The sequence below is a fragment of the Trachypithecus francoisi genome, unplaced genomic scaffold (genome assembly GCF_009764315.1).
Source record: "Trachypithecus francoisi isolate TF-2019V2 unplaced genomic scaffold, Tfra_2.0 Lachesis_group11, whole genome shotgun sequence".
Classification (NCBI taxonomy): Eukaryota; Metazoa; Chordata; class Mammalia; order Primates; family Cercopithecidae; genus Trachypithecus; species Trachypithecus francoisi.
In genome coordinates, this window is record NW_022681456.1 from 124,938,756 (window position 1) to 124,960,503 (window position 21,748).

The following is a 21,748-nucleotide window of genomic DNA, read 5'->3' on the forward strand; positions in this document are numbered from 1 at the left end:
GGAGGAGCTGGGCGCGCCTGGGTGCACTGAGGAGCCAGTCCCTGTTCCCGCCAGAGGGGACGCAGCAGGGCTGGCCTCGGGTCTGCGCTTCCGGCTGTTAACTACTCTTCTTAGTTCAGATCTGGAAGTCGGCATCAGGGGAGTGTGATCAGACCCCCCTGAGGGTGGCCCCAGCTGCAACTCCAGGGTAAGGAGTGTGGACTCTGGGGTCAGACGGCCTGGGTTCAAATCCCAGCTTCACTATTCCATAACCCTGTGACCTTGGGCAAGTGACCAAGTTACTTAGTCTTTCTGTGCCTCAGTTTCCTCCACTGTAAAATGAGAATGATAAAAGTGCCTAGACTGAACTATCGTGTGTAGTCTTTCAGTGCCTGGGCACATGGCGAGCTTGTGGTGAGTCACTGTGCCCGTCTTATCGTTGGCCGTCATCTCGGTGCTTTTCATAATCACCTTGTTATGATCGCCCTCCATTTTAAAGAAGGAGACTGGGGAGCTTCGCCCACGGTCACTCTCCCACGTGTGAGGCGGAGCCCCGACCCACGTCCGTCTGACGGAAGGCGGAGCTTTCACGCGAAGGCACGCACGGTTACCCATCCTGCCCTCCGGCCGCCCACTCACTGGGCAAGCAAAGCGTTCAAAGGCGACACACAGTGATCCCAGGGCTTTATTTACAAGAGGAGAAGGGTTGGCCCTGCCTGGGGCCTGGCTGGGCTATATACAGGGTCAGGGAGAAGTGGGGGGATGCAGCCGTTTAAATTACAATAGAATGGGGCGCTCCTAGGTTCAGGTTGTGAGTCTGTCCACCGTGGAAGGCTTCCGCAGGTTCAGGGCTGAGGCTGCCAAGAGAAGGGAGTGAGGGAGTGAGAGGGTGGCTGGAACCTGGAGGGGGAACAAGAAGGTCTGGGGCAACTGGGAAGCACAGAGTGAGGCTACGGCCACCCCATCCACCCAGGAAAGGCAGTGGAGCCAAGGACACGGGGCAGGCCCAGGAGGACACCCAGGCAGAAGAGCTGTACCATGGCCACCTGAGGACAGCGCCGCTCACTTCCTCTTGAGGGAACCCTTGCTCTTCTCCTTGTCTGCTGACCGCTGCTTCTTCACTTTCTCCTCCCTCTTGTTCTTACTGTGCAGGTTCTCATACACATCCTCCTTGTGTCTGCAGCGGGGTGCAGGGGGGCAAGTACAGGTAGTGGGTGCAGGTCAGGAGACAGGGCAGGGGACTCGGCACTGGCAGCCCCCTCTGGCCACCCCATCTCACAGGCGACCCAGCCACTGTCCCCGCACTAGACTCCAAGCTTCTAGAGGACGGAAGCTACATCTCATACAGGAGTGCACGGCTGGTACCTAGCAGAGGCCCACACGTGGCGGGCACTCGGGAAATGCTTATGAATAGAAGGGGTGAGACCCAAGCCTGAACTTGAAGCCAGGCCCCCCCAGCTGCGACACTTGTCCTCTCCAGAAAGTGAGGATCGGGTTGGGCAGGACAAAGGGGTGGATGCCGGGCGGTGGCAGTCAGGGCCACTCACTTGGACGAGGTGCGGGAGGCCTTGGCATGGGCGTTCTTCATGGCTGGGGGGTAGGTGATGTTCCCGTACTCCGACTCCTGGCCCTTCTGCGACTATGGGCAGAGGGACGGTGGGAGGGTGGTGATCCCAGCAGGGCCAGGTAGCACCCGTCCCGCACTGCAGCCCCCCCAGGCCCTGCTCTGCACGCACCTGTAGGACCTCCAGCTTCTTCTTGGTGGTTTCAATGAACTGGGCGATGGCCACGTAGATGAACTTGTACTGCGCCTCTGTCTGCACCATGCCCGAGCGCTGCGCCCGCACCATCTGGATGGTCTTCTGGATGTCAATGTCACAGTCCAGGCCTGGGTGGGGAGCAGTCAAACCTCAGGTCCAGGCATAGGCAGACACCGAGGGGCTGCTCACCCCCGCCCTCAAGCCCCCGGGTGCCCCTCACCCTTGGTGGAGATGTTCTCCATGAGCATGTCGATGACAATGATGGTGCCCGTGCGGCCAATGCCGGCGCTGGGGAAATACGGGGTACCGTCAGAGGCCAGTCAAGCCCTCCCGGGAAGGGGGGTACCCAGTGCTCAGCTCCAGCCCCAGGCACCACAGGAGCAGCCTGAGCCTCCAGTGATGGGAGGGAATGTGCCCAGGGTCACCGGGCAAGTGACAACGGAGGTTTGCCCAGCTCTGCATGGGCACGCTCCACTTCTGGCTCTGTGGTGCTGACACCGGCTCCCTGGCTGCCACTGTCCTTCCCTCCTCCACTCCTAGTGCTGACTCCTCACTCCTGGTGAGTGGCTGCCCCCACCCCGGAAGACCTGGGACCCCCAAATCCCACCACTATCCTGTCGGCTCCCAGGTACCCTGAGCCCTCCCCGCCTCTCCCTGCAGGAGTTCTGGAGCATCTCTCAGCGCGGTTCACTTCCCTTTTTTCTTCAAACCCTGACATCAGGAAAAGGACAGCCCTGAGGCAGCAGGGTGCAGGCGCACGGGGCAGGACACTCGGAGGAGCAGTGCAGCAGGAAGTTTCTCTCCTTTCCCACACCTGGGCAAACAGACGCCAGGGAGCCCCCAGGCCCACCCTCGGCTGGGTCCATCAGGCTGATGCCCTGAGTCGCACTGTCTCATTTCAAACCCAGATTGTCAAAAATAACCCCCCACACCCACTTCCTTCCTGTACTGTCTAAATAAAGGCCACGGGGCTTCCAAGAAGTGTGTGATGTGTGTGTGGCGGGTGAGCAGGAGGGTAGCTCTCGGGGATGGGCCTGTCTCTGAGAGAGCAGAGGACAGAGCCGGGTCCCCGAGACAGCCCGTCGGGGGCACCTCTAAATTCAGCCGACTTGTCCCAGGACAAAGAGCTGCTGGGGGAAGAGGAGGAAGCCAGAGGCTGTCGCAGGCCTGGGGTCCACGGCGGGAGTGGGAAGGGACCAGTGCAAGGCAGGTTCTCATTTCCCCCATTCTCTGCCTGACGTGAGTTACTAAGCCAGTAACAGCGCCCCGTGTTTGAGGGCTGACGGAATTCCAGCCACAAAGACAGGGTCTCGTTGAGTTCTCACTACAACCCTGAGGTCCTGATTTTACAGAGGAGGAAGCTGAGGGTTAGAAAAGTTAAGTAATTTGTCCAAGATCACGCAGCTGGTAAGCTGAGGGGCCCTGCACCCGCTGCCTCTCATCCGCCCAGGCCAGGCCGGCTCAGTGGGCTCATCTGTGGGACCCCCGCTCCTCCTTGTGGCCCCCACCTCTGCACCTTACCAGGGTCTCCTGATCACAAACATGAGGGTAGATAGAGGAGCTATGTGCACCCCCACAAAGGCATCGCCCATCCCAACACAGCCCTGGGGGCCAGGATGGGGCACCGCCTGGGGAAGCTGGGAGAGAGGGCGGAGTCAGGAAGAAGCCAAAGCCCTGGGGCTACCGATGGAAAAAGAGGAGGAAGGGGGAGCGCATGCCCCATGGATGTTCCTGGGAGGCCAGAAGAAACCAACGGAGTGAGACCTGGAGAGAAAGTGGAGCAGCCAGGACCCAGGCCTACTGTGGGTGCCTGCCCGGCCTTGCCCTGCCTAGCTTGGGCCTGGCCAGCAACTGGGTCCCAGGTTCCTCCTCTGTATTTGGTAGGGTTGGGCGAGATGGCACATCTGGGGAGGGCTCTGAGGAAGACACCCGCAGGCAGAGGGCCAAAGTGGGGCTGGTTCCAGCCATGTTCCACCCAGGGGTCTGGAGCCATGAGGGGACCCAGAAGAAGCCGGGAGTGAGCGGAAGGCACCAATCGTGTGAGCTAATGTGTATGTTGCTTATAACGCTCATGGCACTCAGCAGTATTTACTTCTCAGTGGTCACTACTACCATCAGGAGTATCATCCTCACCTGCAGTGTACGATGATGGGCCCTGCATGAGGCAGACTTTCCTGCCGCTGGTTGATCTGGTCCAGGAAGCTGAGGACACCCCCAGGCTCACTGGGGACCCCATGGTCGGGCCAGCTCAGGTACTGATAATGCCAGATCTCCCGAATCAGGTCCCCCTGAGCCGAGGACACAGGGTCAGTGCCCACTGCTCCCTCGGAACACCCCACCTGTCTCGCCCTACCCAACCAGAGAGGAGAACAAGTCCAGGGAGGGACTCCCGGATCAGGGCAGGGAGTGGGGACCACTCACATTGTCCAGTGGGGAGACCTGTAAGGTGCGGAGTTTGTATTCGGTCGTGTCATGCTCCCCGCAGTTGGTCACAGAGTAGGGCCCATAAACGCGCTGAGTGCCCACCTCAGGCCAGTATGGGACACATTTGTTCTGGAAAGGGAGGGTCGGGTGGGGATGAGGCACAGAGCAGGGCGCTGTGGCCCATCCCAGGTCCTGCTCTAGGTTCTGAGTGCCTGGCACCGGCCCAAACGTTTGTTGGATGGATGGATGAGCTGGCAGAGAGGCAGGAGACCTGGGCTCTTGTCTCAGATCAGCCACCAACAGGTGGTGCGACCTGGCCAGCCGCTTTACCGGTACATCCATTTGTCATTCAACAAACGTTGCCGGGGCAGGCGTTGTCCCTGAAGCCGTGCAAACCAGGCTGCAGTCACAGACACAACTAACACCCCGTCTGTGCCCCTGTGCCTGGAGGAGCTCACAGAGACAAGTGACCGGGGGAGACACCGCGCTGAGGAGCGTGGCTGAGAACGAGGAAACTCGCCCTCTAGGTCCTGGAGAAAACAAGACCTGAATTCACAGAGAAGGAAGCGCTTCAGCTGTGTCTTCAAAAACGAGGCATCTGCCAGGCAGAGACAGTGCGGACAGAGAGTCATTTCCTAGCAGAAAATGAGCTTGTGCAGTCCGGGCACGGTGGCTCACGCCTGTAATCCCAGCACTTTGGGAGGCCGAGGCGGGTGGATCACGAGGTCAGGAGATCGAGACCATCCTGGCGAACACGGTGAAATCCCGTCTCTACTGAAAATACAAAAAAATTAGCCAGGCGAGGTGGCGGGCGTCTGTAGTCCCAGCTACTCGGGAGGCTGAGGCAGGAGAATGGCGTAAACCCGGGAGGCGGCAGAGCTTGCAGTGAGCGGAGATCGCGCCACTGCACTCCAGCCCGGGCGACAGAGCAAGACTCCGTCTCAAAAAAAAAAAAAAAAGAAAGAAAATGAGCTTGTGCAAAGAAAGGCTGGGAACCTGAAAGAGCCGCGGCTGCTGGGAGCGGTGAACCTTCAAGAGAAGCGTGGGAGTCAGAGGGAAACCACCAGGCCTTGAATGCCAGGCCTTCGAGTGTGACTTTATCCCAAAGGTGACCAGGAGCCATGGAAGAGATTTCAGAGAGGAAGGAACTTGACCCAGTTTGTCACGAATGGCATCACTTCAATGGCAGCACAGAGGGTGCTGTGTAGGGGGAGGCTGCAGAGTAAGAGGTAGACTCCAGAGACATTTATGGGGCAGGGAGGACAGGAGGGGCCTGGATGCTGACAGGTGGGGAAGGTGTAGGAGGAAGGAGGACAGCCTGAAACCTGCATCTGGAGCTCAGAAGAGCCCAGGGATGCATGCAGGGATCTGGGGGTTGCATTGTGTAGTCGAGACTTTGTCACTAGCCCTCAGTTTCCCAACAAGGGCTGGACCCTCACCCCCAAGATCCCTTTCTGCCCTGGCATCTGACGATTCTTTGACTTAATGGTATGGCCACAAGGACGGGGCACAGATGTGGGGATGGGGCGGGGTGCCCTACCCGGCCTTTCTCCACCTCTCGGGTGGTCATGACGATGACGCGGGTGTTCTCCTGCCACGCCATCTGCCAGAAGTCATTGACCGTGGCCTCTAGACAGCCTTGGCTGGCGATGTAGGTCTTAGTGTTCTCATCAGGGCCTAGCAGCTGGTTCTGGACACAAGCGTGGAGAGACGCACCCCAAAACAGTGAGCCCCTCAGCCCAGCACAGGGCCTGAACCACTGCTCCCCTCACCCATGCAAGAAGCCAGCTTCGGCTTTGCCCAGGTGTCTCTGGATCTAGGGTCCCCCACCAGACAGGGAATTCCCAGGGCCCAGCCTCTCCTCCCACATGACCCACACCACTGACCTTGATGTAGTTGGCATTGATGTAGTCGGACCCAGGGATGTTACTGTCACGTCCCTGCAGGATCACTCGGCTGTGGTCAACTGGGAGTGGGTGGAAAGGAGGTGAGATGGCCTGGGTCAGCCAGGGACTCACCACACCTGTGTCAGACCCTCCTGAGCTAACAGGCCGTTCTGGTCTCAGAAGCCATGAGGCTTGCGGGGGACTGTGTGCAGCAGGGGTGGGGGATCGTCTGTATGGAGGGAGTGAGGGATTCACAAGAAGGAGGTTGGGAGCAAGGGGCAGCCTGCCTGCTGGTGGTGGGGAGGCACTTCTGGGAGGAGTAGAGGCCTTTTGGAGAAGGGGTGTGGGGAGATGGCCCCTCCTGGAGTGGAGGGTGGAGACCTGTGAGATAGGAGCGGCGGCTGGGGCAGGGGCGGTCTCCTGGGTGAAGGGGGCAGGGGCGGCGGCTGGGGCGGGGCGGTCTCCTGGGTGAAGGGGGCAGGCTGGGTGCTCACAGGGCAGAATGTTCTTGTAGCGGTTCTTGCCCTTGTTCTCTGGCCGCTGCCCTTCCAGACGCTGGTGCAAGTTCTTCACCTCCTGCTTCTGCAAACTCTGAGATGTGGGTGAGGAAATGAGCATCACCTCCCAGAGACAGCATCCATCGGGGGAGCTCACGTGGGGCGGGTCAGGAGTAGAGGTGGGCAAGGGGAGGAAGGTGTCCGCCTGGGGCCCCACACTGCCGCCACCGCCTCAGCTGCCCCAGCCCTGCCGGTTCCCCACCATGCACCTCAAACTCCTCCCAGAAGCCAGCCTTGGCTGTATCCTCGGACTCCTTCTTCTTGTTCAGTTCCAAGACTCGGTTCTCAATGTCAGCCGCATTCACCCTCGTGGCGTAGTATGGCTGGGGTAGGGGAGAGCGAGAAGTCAGCAACTCAGAGGTCTCAGAAGCTCACACCTGGGGGACGGCTCAGGGGAAGGGAGGAAGCAGCTGGGCCCACGCCTGACCTGCCGCAGGTAGACAAAGGCACCTGAGGCCTCCTCAATCCCCGTCTTCTTGAAGTGCTCCACCAGGTCCGTGAGGCTGTCAAAGGTCTCTGAACCACCCACTGTGTAGCGTCCACCCTGGGGGGAGCCAAATAAGGCCACTCACAGGGCTCGAGTCTCCCTCCCTGGGCCCCAGCCTTGAATTCAAGCCCAGGCAGACCCTCCCTGCCGCCCACACTACGGTCACAGACAGGAGCCCCAGCAGGGGCTCCCCCACCACCCGGCTGCCTTACCTCACACATGACCTTGATGTGGGTGACCCTGAGCGGGGAGCCTGGGCCAGCCTTGGGCTGGTCACTGAGCACAGATAGCACAAAATCTCCGGGCTGGCTGAGGCTCTCACGCACAAGAAACGTCCAGGGCTCGCCCTTGGCCTGCAGCAGCGTCTCTGCCTGCCCTCCAGACATGTGGCCATGGTACCACCTACAGAAGGCAGCGTCAGGGAAGGTGAGACCCAGGCCACAGGGGAAGGCGCTGAGCAGAGATATTCACAGAGAAGGGCAGGAAATCGAGCGCCTACTGTGTGCCAGGCACTGGGCTAGATGCTTCCAAATCCACCACCATATTGATGCCTCTCAGAAACATGCTGACGGCTGGGTATGATATCACCCCCATTTTACAGATGAGGAAACTGATGCTGAGCTGTTCCTCACTGGCCTAGGGCCCCTGATGGACTCCAAGGCAAGCCTCCAGAGCTTTGCTGCCCAGGCTGGAGTGCAGTGGCACGGTTATGGCTCTCTGCAGCCTTGAACTCCCAGGCTCAAGCTATCCTAGCCTCCAGAATTCTGACCAGGCTTTGAACCCAGAGACCACCTCTGAAAGGCAGAAAGCCTGGCAATATTCAAAATATTTGGAAGAGAGAAACTAAGGAAGAGTGTCCATGAAGGATCAGGCTGTGCCCCGGCAGAGACCAGAGGCAAAGAGAAACACAGACCGAGGCCACACCACAGGGAGTGGCGGGAGATGGACAGAGAGACACAAGGCACAAGGAAGGCCGATGGAGTGCGCTCCCCCAGGGAGGCGGGGAGGACAACCCCACTGGGGAAAGAATGGTGTAGGGGGCTCTGCGGTGCCCTGGATGATGTCACTGAAGGGGAGCCCAGGGTTCAAAAGGGTTCAAAGGCATTCAAAGGGGCTGTCGAGGCAGAAAGCAGAACTAAGCCCTTTCCCCAAAGCACACCCCTTTCCCAGGAGGAAACTGTAGCCCCACAATGCCCTGCCCCACAGGAAACCACGTGATGGAAAAAACACAAAACTCCTTCTGGGGAGAGAGTGAGAAGTGGGGTTGTGAGGTTTCCTCAGCCCAGGGACAAGGGGAGGGCGGGCAAATTTTCCAACCGCAGGGATGGGGGGAAGGAGGGGAGGACCCGTCTGTCCCAACCCATCTCACCCCTGCCCAGAGGTGACTCCAGCCGAGAGACCCCCCAGAGCCTCCATACCCCATTAGGCCACTTCAGCCCACCACCTGGGGACAAGCTAGGACCCCAGGCAGCAGGGAGGCAGCTGAGCCCCTTCCCTTGGGCCCCAGGATGAGGAAGTCTGCATGCAAATGTCGGGCTGACCACAGGAAGCGCAGAGCCACCCAGGGACAGATGCAAATTCCCGCAGAGAAGGAGGCGCCACAGACAAGGCAGGGGACACAGCAGAACCTGGGAGAAAGTCTCTCACACACTCCCAGGTTCAGGGGTGACACTGGCTCCTGGGATGGGTCACCCAAAAGGGCCTTCAGTGTGGCTTCCCTGGTCTTAACCTCCTGCCCCAGCACTGCCCTCCCTTCCTTCTCTCTCTTCTCTTTGAACCCAGGCCTCAGCCTCCTGTGCAGGGGCCTCCTGGGGCCCTGCTCCTCTCTTCCAACTCTAGGCACTGGTCAGCCTGTCCTCCTCCTCCTAGCTTGAGGCAAGGAGAAACAGAGGACATGAGCTTTAGAGGGTCTCACTGGCAAAAGCCCCCTGAGTGTTGCGGTGGGGAAGAGGAAGGGCAGGGGGCAGACGGAGCCAGCCATGTGAGGCCCACAGAGGAGGAAGGCCTTGAAGGAGGCAGATCAAGGAAAGGAGGCCTCCCAGGTGGGCCACAGGGCTGTACCGCGACCGAATCCAGCTCTAAGTTTCAATCAGTGACTTGACCAAAACTATTGATGCAGTTTGGAGGCCCGGATTTCAGAAAGGCTGCAAGCTGCCAGAAGCAAGTTTCCCCATCATTTCAACAACCGATCCGCGAATGCAGGGCAAGGGCAGGTCGGCTTGGCCCAGGGGTCCGTGTGAAAACCCCTAGCGTTATTCCGCTGCCCTTTAAGAGGACCTGGCACTGAGAGGCGGTGGCTGAAAGGAGCCATGGTGTCCTGAGGAGTGTTCAAAGCCCCCAGCACCCCATCCATGCCTTTGGAAGACCACAGGAGGAGTCGAGGCGGGCACAGGAAGGAAATGCCTGGAGTATTATTCTGTGCCCGGGACAGTGCGAGACCCTTTACACAGGTGAACACTTCACATCCTGCTTTCAGTGATCTCTGTATTTGACCCCACAGGACAGACCCATCCCCACTGGGTGGCTGGGACAAGATATCAAGTGTCCTGGCAACCGTTCATCCCCATCCTCATCCCCAGTGTCAGCTCCTCACTGTCCTAACATGCGCTGGGGTGAGGGGCAGACGGAGGAAGGCAGGCTTGCTTCCAGAGGAAGAAGAGCTTTCTAACAACAGAGCTGGCCGGCACGATACGCTGGCCACCAGCAGTGGCCTCCCTGTCTCTAGTGGGACCTGGGCTGCGGCAGCCAGGGCCCCTGGTGTATAGGGCAAGGCAGCTTTCTCTGGCTTCCTCGGGGTTAGGTGGAAAGGGTGGTAGGTTAGGCTCTGAGACTCCATGCCCAGGACAGCATGGAGGAGGGACACTGAGAGCCCCAGCCGGTGCGGGGAGGGAAGGGGATGGAGGGCAGGCAGTGCCGGGTGCCAGGCTCCCTGTCTCCCTGGCCGCTCAGGGCGGGAGCTGACTCACCCCTGCTTGCGAGTGGCGGGGGTACAGAGGCCTCACCTCTCACTGGTAGGATCGGAGCAGTTCAGCGGGTACTTGAGGTGGATGATGGTGCCGTCGCGGTCCTGCAGGACGCCCTGCTGCTGAGTGTAGTACTCCACCAGCTCTGTCAGCGTCGCAAACTTCTCCCCTCCATACAGGTCATAGAAGTCCCCTGAGTTCTGGATCCGAATATGGGTCACCTGATCCCCCACCCTGCAGGGCACCAGGCGGTGAGGCCAGTCAGTGCAGGAGTAAGGCAGGAGGGCAGGGATCAGCTGAGGTCCTGGGTGGGGGCACACATGGGCATGGGTGGGCACAGACAGGGATGGGGAGGGCAGGGGTGGGGGGCCAGGGCACAGACGGGGCGTGGGGATTGGGGAGTCGGCACTGCCATGGGGAATCAGGAATGAGTGGTTCAGGGCCTGGACGGCACAAGATAGTGGCGAAAACGCCGGGGGTGGGGGGGCCCACCTACCTGACAGAGAGCGAGAAGTCACCCTGGTTCTTGCGACTGGGCCGAGCCAGGAAGCTACCGTGGACACCTCGGCCCTTGAGCAGGGTCTCTGCATCCAGCCCACTGAGGTCTCGGTGAAACCACCTGGGCGGCCCAGGCAGGGCAGTGAGGGGGGGTCCCGTGGGCACCAGGCACCCTTGCCTCCTGTCTACCGTGGGTGGCAGGCCCTTACCTCACCATCCTGGGGGCTTCCGGAGAGGAAGGGGGCGCAGGGAATGAGGAGGTGCAGCTAGTCTGGGCAGGCGGAGAACTCAGGGACTAAACCTCAAATGCAGCTCCCAGTGCCAGGCCGCTTCACCACCCCTGGTGGTCCCAGTTCTGGGGCTGCCACTCCACTGGCCTGGGGCAGCCGGCAGGGCGGGGACAGGAAGAGGCGCGGCCGACCCCTTGGGGGAACTCACTTGCACTTCTCGTTTTAGAGCAGAGCAAGGGAAGAGAAGCAGAGCACGGTGGCACTGGGGGTGGGGACGGGGCCCACTTCCCACACGTCTGCAATCAAAGGCTCAGGAGTATGGCATTGCACATATGTGACAACACATGCAGTAAGGACACACGTGTGCATTGCACACTCCAGGCCCAGATCATACTTCATGCATGTGAACTGAGACGGTCACACAGCATCTCTTCCTCCTCCACCAGCTGCTTTTACACAGCCCTCCCTGGCCCACGCTAATGACAATGATGGCGGTGACAGCTGTCATCGAGTGAGTCCTGCTGGATGCCGGGTGCTGTGCTATAATGGAATTCACATGCCTCGTCTGATTGATTTCTCACCACAGCCCTATGAAACAGGGGCTATCTTTATCATCTCACAGACAAGGAACCTGAGGCTCAGGAAGGGTAAGGCATTGCCTGAGTCCCTCAGTGAGTCAGCTGCAGTGCCAGGATTCAAACCCAGATAGGCCGGTTCCAAAGCCAATGCTTTGAACTCCTATACACCAGCCCTCAGGGCTTCAAAGAACAGAGATTAAGAGCCTCCTTGTGCAAAGGGGCTGCCATGGGAGCGGGAGACTGATAGTTAAGACCTTGCCAATGCTTGCAAGAGAGAAGGGGAACATCACACACTGGGGCCTATCATGGGGAGGGGGGAGGGGGGAGGGATTGCATTGGGGAGTTATACATGATATAAATGATGACTTGATGGGTGCTGACGAGTTGATGGGTGCAGCACACCAACATGGCACAAGTATACATATGTAACAAACCTGCACGTTATGCACATGTACCCTAGAACGTAAAGTATAATAAAAAATAAAATAAAAAAACAAAAAAAAACTCATAAATAAAAAAAATCTTGAAACCTCAAAAAAAAAAAAAAAAAAAGAGAAGGGTACACTTCTCTAACCAACATATGCGGTTTGTCCATGCCACTGTGGCAGAGGGATGGACAGCATGACCCTGAGCAGCCCTGTCAAACTTGGGTCCTTTCTGATTCTTGTCCCTAGGCCTCTGCCCTGCCCCAGGACTCCCACCAGGGGGCCTATCTCCCGGGGGCTGGGGACCAAGGTCCTCGCCATGGCTGATTTTCTCAGGGCTGGTTGATCTCACAGGCCCTAAACACTAAGGTATATGATGCTCCCTGCCTATAATTCCAAATACAAATGCCAACACCGCCAAACCAAAACCAGGAAAAGCAGCTCAACAGGGGATACATAAGAAACACATATTGGTGGCTTCCCCTAGGGAGGGAAACTGGGTGGCTGGAGGACAGGGCTGGGGGGGACACTTGGTTCTCATACCTTTTTGAATGTTACATGATGGGCATGCATTACCTTTATAAAAATAAATATGCTAACTGGGAATAATTTCTGGGAAACTTTTAGGGTGCAGGGAAGGCTCTTTGTCTCTACCTGGATGCTTTTTGCGTGGGTGTGTATAAACGTGAAGTCGGCCGGGCACAGTGGCTCACGCCTGTAATCCCAACGCTTTGGGAGGCCGAGGCTGGCGGATCATGAGGTCAGGAGATCGACACCATCCTGGCCAACATGGCGAAACCCCCTCTCTACTAAAAATACAAAAAAATTAGCTGGACGTGGTGGTGAGCGCCTATAATCCCACCTACTCGGGTGGCTGAGGCAGGAAAATCACTTGAACCCAGGAAACGGAGGTTGCAGTGAGCCGAGATCACACCACTGCACTCGAGCCTGGTGACAGAGTAAGACTCTATCTCAAAAAAAGAAAAAAAAAAGTGAAGTCAGGTTGTTGTGTACTTAATGTTTATGAACATTATGCATGGTTTGCTTCAGTTAAAATAAGAAAAAAATAGGCCGGGCGCAGTGGCTCAAGCCTGTAATCCCAGCACTTTGGGAGGCCGAGTTGGGAGGATCACGAGGTCAGGAGATCGAAACCATCCTGGCTAACACGGTGAAACCCCGTCTCCACTAAAAAATACAAAAAACTAGCCGGGCGAGGGGGCGGGCGCCTGTAGTCCCAGCTACTCGGGAGGCTGAGGCAGGAGAATGGCGTGAACCCGGGAGGCGGAGCTTGCAGTGAGCTGAGATCCGGCCACTGCACTCCAGCCTGGGCGACACAGCGAGACTCCGCCTCAAAAAAAAAAAGAAAAAAATAAAGTTTTAAGCCCAACAAGTCTAATTTTCCCATGATAACTACTTTATCATTTTTAGAAACATCAAACATCAATGTTTTCCCCCAAAAAAGGCTTTTCCACTTTTCCTTCTTCCTTTATGTTCTATTTGTTTCTGGTTTTCTTCTCTCACTGGTGCCCTGGGGAATCTGCCTGGTGGGTTTATTGCATGGCCCAGCTTTGACTACCCCTTCAGCTTGGACACCACCCTGGAGCCCCAGAACTCCATGGAACCCCCATGCCCAACGCCAAGGAGCAAGAACACAGCAAAGCTGGCTGCAATGCGGGACACTCGCTGGTGCTCTCGCTCATCTCAGTGTTCAGAGTCCAGTGCGATGCCTGACATTGAGCAAGTGTCTAACAAAAAAACTTGTCAGTCCATAGGCACATACCTGGCCACAAGCACAGCTTCCTGGTCCTACACACACAGCCTGCTTGTCACACACAGGCAAGGATGCACACACAGCCACGGCACATGCACCTCATCATCCATGTCCACCTACACACATACCTGGTGCGGTGCACATCCCCACGCATGGAACATAATTCTGACCACACACAGTTTCAGGTCCATGTTCAGCACCAAACGCCCACTGCACCCTGGCCCAAGCACACTGTCCTTCCAGGGCTTAAACCCACTTGGTGGAAAGGAACTAACTAGGTACCCAGAAGAAACTAACTACGCACCTCTTCCTGAACCATGGAAGAGGCAGGAATTTCTCTGAAGGGTGTCAAGCCAAGATGCAGAACTCAGACAAGAGGTCCAGTTTCTGCTATCCTTTGGCAGGAAAACGAAAAACTACCTCCCTTACCTTGGTGTGGTGTGGGATTTGCAGATCACTTTCACATACATGATCTCATGTATGTGAAGCCCTGTGATGTAGGAATACTTTTCCCCGTTTTCTTATGGGAGGAAACAAGCTCAGGGAGACTAAGAACTACAAAAGTAAGTGCCTGATAATTCAGAAGAAAAAAATATTTCCTTGGAAGCAGGAAGATGAAAGTAGAAATCAAAAGTGGCTCATGCCTGTAATCCCAGCACTTTGTGGGGGTGAGGCTAGTGGATTGCTTGACCCTGAGTTTGAGACCAGCCTGGGAAACCTGGAGAAACCCTGTCTCTACAAAAAATGCAGTTGTGGTGGCACACCCCTGTAGCCCCAGGTACTTGAGAGACTGAGATGGGAGGATCGCTTGAGCCTGGGGTGGTCGAGGCTGCAGTGAGCGATGGTTATGCCGCTGTAATCCAGCCTGGGTGACAGAGTGAGACCCTGTCTCAAAAAATAAAAATAAAAATAAAAATACAGCTGGACGCAGTGACTCACACCTGTAATCCCAGCACTTTGGGAGGCCGAGGTGGGAGGATCACTTGAGGTCAGGAGTTCGACCCCAGCTGGGCAACACAGTGAAACCCCATCTCTACTAAAAGTACAAAAATTAGCCAGGCGCGGTGGCAGGCGCCTTTAATCCTAGCTACTTGGGAGGCTGAGGCAGGAGAACCGCTGGAACCTGGGAGGCGGAGCTTGCAGTGCGCCCACATGGCACGGCTGCACTCCAGCCTGGGTGACAGAGCAAGACTCCATCTCAAAATAAATAAATATAAATAAAATAATTTTTTTTTTTTTTTGAGACGGAGTCTCACACTGTCGCCCAGGCTGGAGTGCAATGGCACGATCTCTGCTCACTGCAAGCTCCGCCTCCTGGGTTCACGCCAGCCTGGCCAACATGGTGAAACCCCGACTCTATTGAAAATACAAAAATTAGCTAGGTGTGGTGGTGCACGCCTGTAATCCCAGCTTCTCAGGAGGCTGAGGCAGGAGAACTGCTTGAACCCGGGAGGTGGAGGTTGCAGTGAGCCGAGATCGCACCACTGCACTCCAGACTGGGCAACAGAGTGAAACTCCGTCTCAAAAAAAAAAAAAAAATTAAAAACCATGCAGATCAAGATCAACGGTGATATAAGAAGACAGGCAGTCTGGAAGGGCAAACAAAGCAAAATAATCTGTAGAAAGTTCTTGAACTTCTCTGAGCCTCAGAATCCCCGCCGACAAATGAGTTTATTTCCCAAATGCTGATGTGAAAAGCTGGTAAGTGGCAGGGCTTCAGTGCCGCCAGCTTTTACATTATACTATTAATCCTCAGGCCAACACTACTTAGTAGGTGTTATTCACCCAATTATAGAAATAGAAACTAAGACTCAGAGATGTTAAGTAATTGGCCAGGGTCACAAGCTAGTGAGTGGGAAGGTGGGTAAAACAAGGATGTCAGAGGCCGGAGCCTGGTGCCCTTTCCACCACCAACCATACCGCAGCAGACAGCGTCGGGGGCAGATGGGACAGGCACCGCCAGAGCCCCTGATGGAAGGTGGAGGAAGAAGTGCTCCCTGAGGAGGCAACATGCGTCAGGGCAAAGGGGGCATGCACGGAGTCCACATGTGCAGTGCCTGGCTGTGAGCAAGCCGTGTGGCTGGAGTAAAGCTGCTCTGAGAGGTTGGGACCCTGCTGTAGAGGGTCATTCAAGGCCAGGCCGAGAAACCAAGGATGGAATCTGCATCAGGGGAGGCCTGACCAAGCTACCTGGCAGGAAAATGACCACGGAAGGGATCAAGCACCAGAAGACTCAGTAGGAACGCCATCGGCGGGGCCGACAGTGACAAGACGTGCACTGGGGCAGTGAGTGTGAGAAGCAAGAATCAGCAGGGCTGGGGAGCCACCCACTCACAAACTCACCAGTACTCTGTAATCAGGTTGTCACTTTTTCTTTTTTGTATTTTTTTTTGAGATGGAGTCTCTCCCTGTCGCCCAGACTGGAGTACAGTGGTGCAGTCTTGGCTCACTGCAACCTCTGCCTCCCAGGTTCGAGCAATTCTCCTGCCTCAGCCTCCCTAGTAGCTGGGACTACAGGTGTGCCCTACTGTGCCCGCCTAATTTTTTTTCTTTTCCTTTCTTTTCTTTTTTATATCTTTAGTTGAGACAGGGTTTCACTATGTCGGCCAGGCTGGTCTCGAACTCCTCCCAAAGTGCTGGGATTACAGGCGTGAGCCACCGCGCCCGGCCAGTTGCCACTTTTTCTTTTTCTTTCTCTTTCTTTTCTTTTCTTTTTTTCTTCTTTCTTCTTTCTCACTTTCCTTTTCTTCCTTCTTTCTCTTTTTCTTTCTTTCTTCCTCTCCTTCCTTCCTTCTTTCCTTCCTTCCTTCCTCTCTCTCTCTCTCTTTTTGACACAGAATCTTGCTTTGTCACCCGGGCTGAAAAGTGCAGTGTCACAATCACAACTCGCTACAGTCTTGACCTCCTTGGCTCAGGTGATCCTCCTATCTCAGCCTCCCAAGCAACTGAGACCACAGGTGCATGCCACTATGTCCAGCTATTTATTAGTAGCAGTAGTTGTAGTTGAGATGAGGTCTCTCTGTATGTTGCCCGGCGTGGTCTTGAACTCCTGGGCTCAAGTGATCCTCCCACCTCAGCCTCCCAAACTGCTGGGACTACTACATGCTTGGGCCATCACCTTTTTTTTTTTTTTTTAAATAGAGATGGGATCTCTCTATGTTGCCCAGGCTGGTTTTAAACTCCTGAGCTCAAGCGATCCTCCCATCTCGGCCTCCCAAAGTGCTGGGATCACAGGCATGCACCACCTCATCTCGTCAGGTTTTCACTTTCAACATCCCAGCTCCAACAAGGTCTAACCTGCCGTGGCCCTGCCTCTGCTCCACTAGGGTCCTCTGCCACAGACACACTGTCCTTTTTTGTTTGTTCCCACATCAGGGCTTTGTGCTCACCATCTCCTCTGCCCAGGGATGCTCAACTCTTGATCACCACATCACATGGCTGGCTCCTCTTCCTCCTCAAGCAGGTCTCAGCTCAAACGTCACCTCCTCGGGAAGGCCTCCCCGATCCCTCCAGCTAGTAGTGTCACCTGCACACCCAGTTACTTGCTAGCACATGAAGCTGGTTCATTTTCTTTTTTTTTTTTTTCTTTGAGACAAGGTCTCGCTCTGTCGCCCAGACTGGTGTGCAGTGGTGCAATCACCGCTCACTGCAGCCTTGACCTCCCAGGCTCAAGCAAGCCTCTCACCTTAGCCTCTCCATAGCTGGAACCACAGATGCGTGCCACCACACCCAGCTAATTTCTTATTTTTTGTAGAGACAGGGTCTCACTATATGGCCAGGCTGGTCTCAAACTCCTGGGCTCAAGCAATCCTCTCGCCTTAGCCTCCCAATGTGCTGGGATCACAGGCATGAACCACTACACCCAGCCGAGGCTGTTTCATTTTCTGCATAACACTTCTGAGAATCTGCAATGATCCAATTTATTGGGTTATTTGTTCAGTCTGTAACCTCCCACTGGAATGTAAGCTCTGTGAGAGCAGGGACCATGTCTGTCTTGTTCACTCCAGTATTACCAGCATCTTAAACAATACCTGGTGTGTAACAGATGCTCAACATGTACCTGTTGAATGAATGATGCAGGGGAAAGGGAAGTGAAAGGAAACGGAAGGAAGATGGGACCAAAGTCAGATGTTGGGAAGAGCGGGGAAGTTGGCTGGGCATGGGAGGGCCTTCGCGGGTGACCTCTGATTGCTGTTTCAGGTATTGTGAGCTACCCACGGGGGACAGGTCCTAAGCAGGAGACAGAAGCAGGAGCCCAGAGGCTGGAAGTAGAAACGCAATGGAGAGAACAGATACACACTTGTCAGGGGGAAAATGTTAAAGATGGGGCAGAGGGGCATGAGTGAGCCTGGGGGTCCTCACACTTTGTGGGAAGGGGAAGGTTCATAGGGACCGGAAACAGGCGCAGGGCAGGGCAGGGCAGCGGCAGATTGCACTCACGCTCACACACATGTTGGAGTGAGCATCAACAAGGCCCTCCCTCCCTCCAAAACTAACAGGAGACTAGGACCCAGGTGGTGCCTGGGACTTACCCACAGGACAGCATCTCTGTAGGGATGGGGAAGTCACGGCGGAGGGCCACAGGGGGCAGGGCTGAGCCAGGGGCACAGCTGTGCACAGCGGCCCAAGCCAGGAGAGGAAGAACCGCTCAGAAATCAGCCACTTCCTCCTCGATCCAGCCTGCCAGGCCAACGGCACCGCAGGGACAAACCCTGGACTAATAGTCTCCAGGAAAAGGACAGGTGGGGCGGGGCTGGCCTGAGACCGCCCACAGTGGCCAGCTTCCCTGCAGCCCCAGTGCACAAGTACAGCAGGCCTGCCCGCTGGGCCAGGGCCCCCTTCCCTCGGGAGAGGAGGAGCCACCTGGAGCTCCACCTGGAGCTCAAGCTGACAGAGCAGCCTGCCGCTGGGTAGGAACAAAGACCTGGAAGTAACCCTGGCTGAGGGAAGAGCAACCAATGGGGGAAACCTCTCAGTAGGCAGAAACCAAAGGGCCTAAGGGAAAGTCCTAACAGCCCAATTCCTCAGAGAAGGAGGTGTCCCCTGTGCAGGCCCACCCACCCAGAGCGTCGAGGGGCCCAGTCCAGCCTCTCACCCTGCCCTGGGGGAAGGGGAGGAGCCTCAGGCCCTCACTGGAGCAGGGTTAGGCCCAGCCAGGAGTATAGGAAGGAGCTGCACCTGGGGATGGGGCCTGGAAAGGCAGAGGGAATCTGGGAAGGTGAGATGGGGGTTGTCAAGTCTGCAAAAGACTCACACCAAGGCTAAGTCACAGGCACGTTTATTATCGTCTGGAACATCAAGGCCTTTCCTTCCCTGGCAGGGGCACAGGGAGGGCCAACTCTCAGGAGGCAGCCACGCTGCCACCAGCAGCAGGCCCGTGGGGTGGCAGGGTCATGGGCGGCAGGAACAGCGCTTTCAGCTTGCCTGACAGGCTGGCGATCTCAGGATCCTGGGCTTCGTAGGACTTGACCAAGCGAGCAAATTTAAGGACACCTGCAAGAGGGAGTGGAGGGTCAATGCTTCTTCCAAGGACCAACATGTGTAAGACAGCTGGAGGGGGTGGTAGTTTAAGCATGAACTGCTTCCCCACTGGCTGGGCAGCTGTTTGCAAAACAGGATGCATGCAGGCCTCTGTCCCATGTGGTTTGGATCAACTTCTTGGTCTACACTGGGCACAACTAGATGGGACGCAGCGAATGAAAATACCCCAAGGCAGTGTGCTGCTTGCTCTCAGGTGAACCCTTTTAGCAGTTTAGTCACTGGAACCCCAAGAATGAACACGAGACCCCAGGTCTGTGGCTGGAACGCAAGAAGGCTATGGGGCAGCAGAGCTGAATCAGTCAGCACTTTTGGGGAACACCAGGATCTCACCAAAAATTGAACCACCAACCCCCAAACAGAAATTAGCTGCAACACCCTGGAGAGACTGCAGCCACTGCTGCCATGCAGACATCTCACTAAAAGATGGCACAACAGCGCTGACGTCCAGCTCTGCTACTACTAAGAGTCTGCACCATTAGCGTTTGCTCCCTCATCACAAAATGAAATAATAATGTGATTCACAGTACAAGTTGACCATCCTTAATTAGAAAATCCAAACTCTGAAATTATTTGAGTGCCAGTGTGAAGCCAAACATGGAAAATTCCACACCTGACTTCATGGTGGGGGGTGGGGGTGGGGGGGCTGCAGTCAAAACGCAGTCAAAACTTTGTCTCATGCACAAGATTATTCAGACTATTATATAAAATTACCTTCAGGCTATGTGCTTAAGCTGTGTGTATATGAAACAAAACAATTTCGTGTTCAGACTTGAGTCCCATCCCCCAAGATATCCATGTATATGTAAATATTCCGAAATCTGAAAAAATCCGAAACACTTCTGGTCCCAAGCATTTCGGATAAGGGATACGGAACCTCTCCTGTACAAAATGCAACTCGGAGGCACAAGCTCAGGGTAGACCCTGGGCTCTGAGTGCCAACACTGTCGCCGTGTGGCGAGAAAGGAGACAACCGCTCAGGGCCCCACAGATCCGGCGCCCTCTCCCGACCCAACCCCCGCCTTCCCGCGTCTGACCCACCTTCCCCGTCGCAGCTGAAGCCATAGGCTTTGATAACCTCCTGCTGGATCTGCGTGGCCACGGGCAGCACGAATTGCAGCATCTTACCCATGTCGTTGCACGCGTTATCCCGAGCCTCGTCCATGCGCACTGCATTCTCAGGGGCGGAGAACGCCTGGATCACCTCCGCCAGGACCACTGCGCGTCAGAAGCATCCCAGGGAGGCGTCCCGGGTAGGCGTCGGAGAACGGAGAGCGGGCCCAGTGGAGAGCGCAGGGAATTAGTGGATTGAGGCTATAGGTAACCCAATAAGATCCCGAGTCTTGGGGGCAAGCGCCCCACTTAGGACGACGGTACCCGGCGTCCCCTACCCTGTTTTCCCCGCGGACGAAGCCAGGTTTGTCGCCCCACATCCTCCGCCCGCATCCTCCCCGGACCGGCAACCCATGCCTTGACTACGATGATTCTCACCCTTTGCCTGCTCAGCGCTCAGGGCCGCGGGTTGGGCCGCGGCGGACGCCATACGGCGTCTGAAGCTGCAAGTGCAGAGGAGGTAAATGGAAAGCTCAGGAAGAAAGAGCCACGTCCTACAACAGTTCCCAAGGCCAGTGGTGGCGGAAAGGAAACAGCATCCGGCGTAGCCGGAAGCCCCCAGGAGTGGTCCGAACTTTCTACACCCAAACCTTTATAACAGCCAGCATTTACGCCAGAAAAAAAAAAACTACCTACTGAAAAAAAAAAAAAAACCTCATGGAAATTCTGCGCGCTAAACAGATTCTATTATTACAAACAAGCTATGGGAAAGGGGCTTTCCAGCAAACACCGGAAAGCCTGCTAGACAAATTCTAAAAGAGCTGTAACACTGCTGCGCATGTGTACAGAGAGAAGATGGGATATGCATGAAATCCACAACTGGTGAGGGTGAACTCAGGTGGCTTCTTTCTTGTTTCTATTACTGTATAAACAACGATGCATATTGTAACTTTCAGTAGGAAAAAGAATATTCTAAGGAACTTAAGTCGTATTTCTAGAGTTCGCGAACATTTGCTCTCAGCCTATGCAAATGAGCTCGATGCTGATTGGTTGAGATACCAGCCACTCACAGCCAGTTCGTTGTTGTTAAGCCCAGAGACCTGGATTCGGCAGTAATAGCCCAGAGCAAAAGCCATTCTCGCACTTTCCTAAAATGGCCTTGTCTACTCATGAGCGACGGAGCATAACGCCCGGCCTTCCAGGCTTTTGAGATTATCAACCACTCCTTTCTCAAACTGTAGGGTGGTTAAGGATGCCAGGTACTAATCGCCTGGACCTATTAAAACTAGCCCACCCCATCCCCCGCTTCATAACTGGTTTTGTTTTTTGTTTTTGAGACGGAGTCTTGCTCTGTCGCCAAGCTGGAGTGCAGCTGGGGGGATCTTGGCTCACCACAACCACCACTTCCTGGGTTCAAGCGACTCTTCTGCCTCAGCCTCCCAAGCAGCTGGGACTACAGGCGCGCACCACCATGCCCAGCTAATTTTTGTTTTTAGTAGACACAGGGTTTTGCTATGTTGGCAGGCTGGTCTCGAACTCCTGACCTCGTGATCCACCCGCCTCAGCCTCCCAAAGTCCTGGGATTACAGCCGCCGCGCC

At 55.9% G+C, this 21,748-nt stretch overlaps 2 protein-coding genes and 1 non-coding gene across 7 annotated transcripts; all 3 read right to left on the bottom strand.

Moving 5' to 3' along the window:
• Positions 1 to 646: 646 nt before the first annotated feature.
• Positions 647 to 18,350, bottom strand: PTPN6 (protein tyrosine phosphatase non-receptor type 6). Of its 4 annotated transcripts, none has more exons than XM_033222984.1 (16): positions 18,091 to 18,350; positions 10,553 to 10,675; positions 10,096 to 10,290; positions 7,306 to 7,495; positions 7,034 to 7,150; positions 6,816 to 6,929; positions 6,544 to 6,640; positions 6,050 to 6,129; positions 5,704 to 5,853; positions 4,161 to 4,292; positions 3,873 to 4,027; positions 1,960 to 2,027; positions 1,716 to 1,867; positions 1,527 to 1,618; positions 1,017 to 1,156; positions 647 to 836 (listed from the first exon to the last, which is right to left on the bottom strand). In XM_033222984.1, exons 1-15 carry the CDS (start codon positions 18,102 to 18,104, stop codon positions 1,042 to 1,044), a joined length of 1,794 nt encoding a protein of 597 aa, XP_033078875.1. In that variant the 5' UTR covers positions 18,105 to 18,350; the 3' UTR covers positions 647 to 836; positions 1,017 to 1,041. The 4 variants fall into 4 exon arrangements, with proteins under 4 accessions (XP_033078875.1, XP_033078874.1, XP_033078877.1 ...); XM_033222983.1 differs by having other exon boundaries at positions 10,096 to 10,360; positions 18,091 to 18,239; XM_033222986.1 differs by lacking the exon at positions 18,091 to 18,350 and adding an exon at positions 10,764 to 11,541.
• A 470-nt stretch (positions 18,351 to 18,820) lies between these two features.
• On the bottom strand, positions 18,821 to 20,985 carry CUNH12orf57 (chromosome unknown C12orf57 homolog). Of its 2 annotated transcripts, none has more exons than XM_033222988.1 (3): positions 20,588 to 20,985; positions 20,225 to 20,314; positions 18,821 to 19,051 (listed from the first exon to the last, which is right to left on the bottom strand). In XM_033222988.1, the coding sequence occupies exons 1-3, from the start codon at positions 20,637 to 20,639 to the stop codon at positions 18,900 to 18,902; spliced, it is 294 nt and encodes a 97-aa protein (XP_033078879.1). In that variant the 5' UTR covers positions 20,640 to 20,985; the 3' UTR covers positions 18,821 to 18,899. The 2 variants fall into 2 exon arrangements, with proteins under 2 accessions (XP_033078879.1, XP_033078878.1); XM_033222987.1 differs by having other exon boundaries at positions 20,138 to 20,314; positions 20,588 to 20,983.
• On the bottom strand, positions 20,920 to 20,981 carry LOC117091199. The gene has a single exon (XR_004440308.1). It is a non-coding gene; the product is annotated as a U7 small nuclear RNA (small nuclear RNA).
• Positions 20,986 to 21,748: the final 763 nt, after the last annotated feature.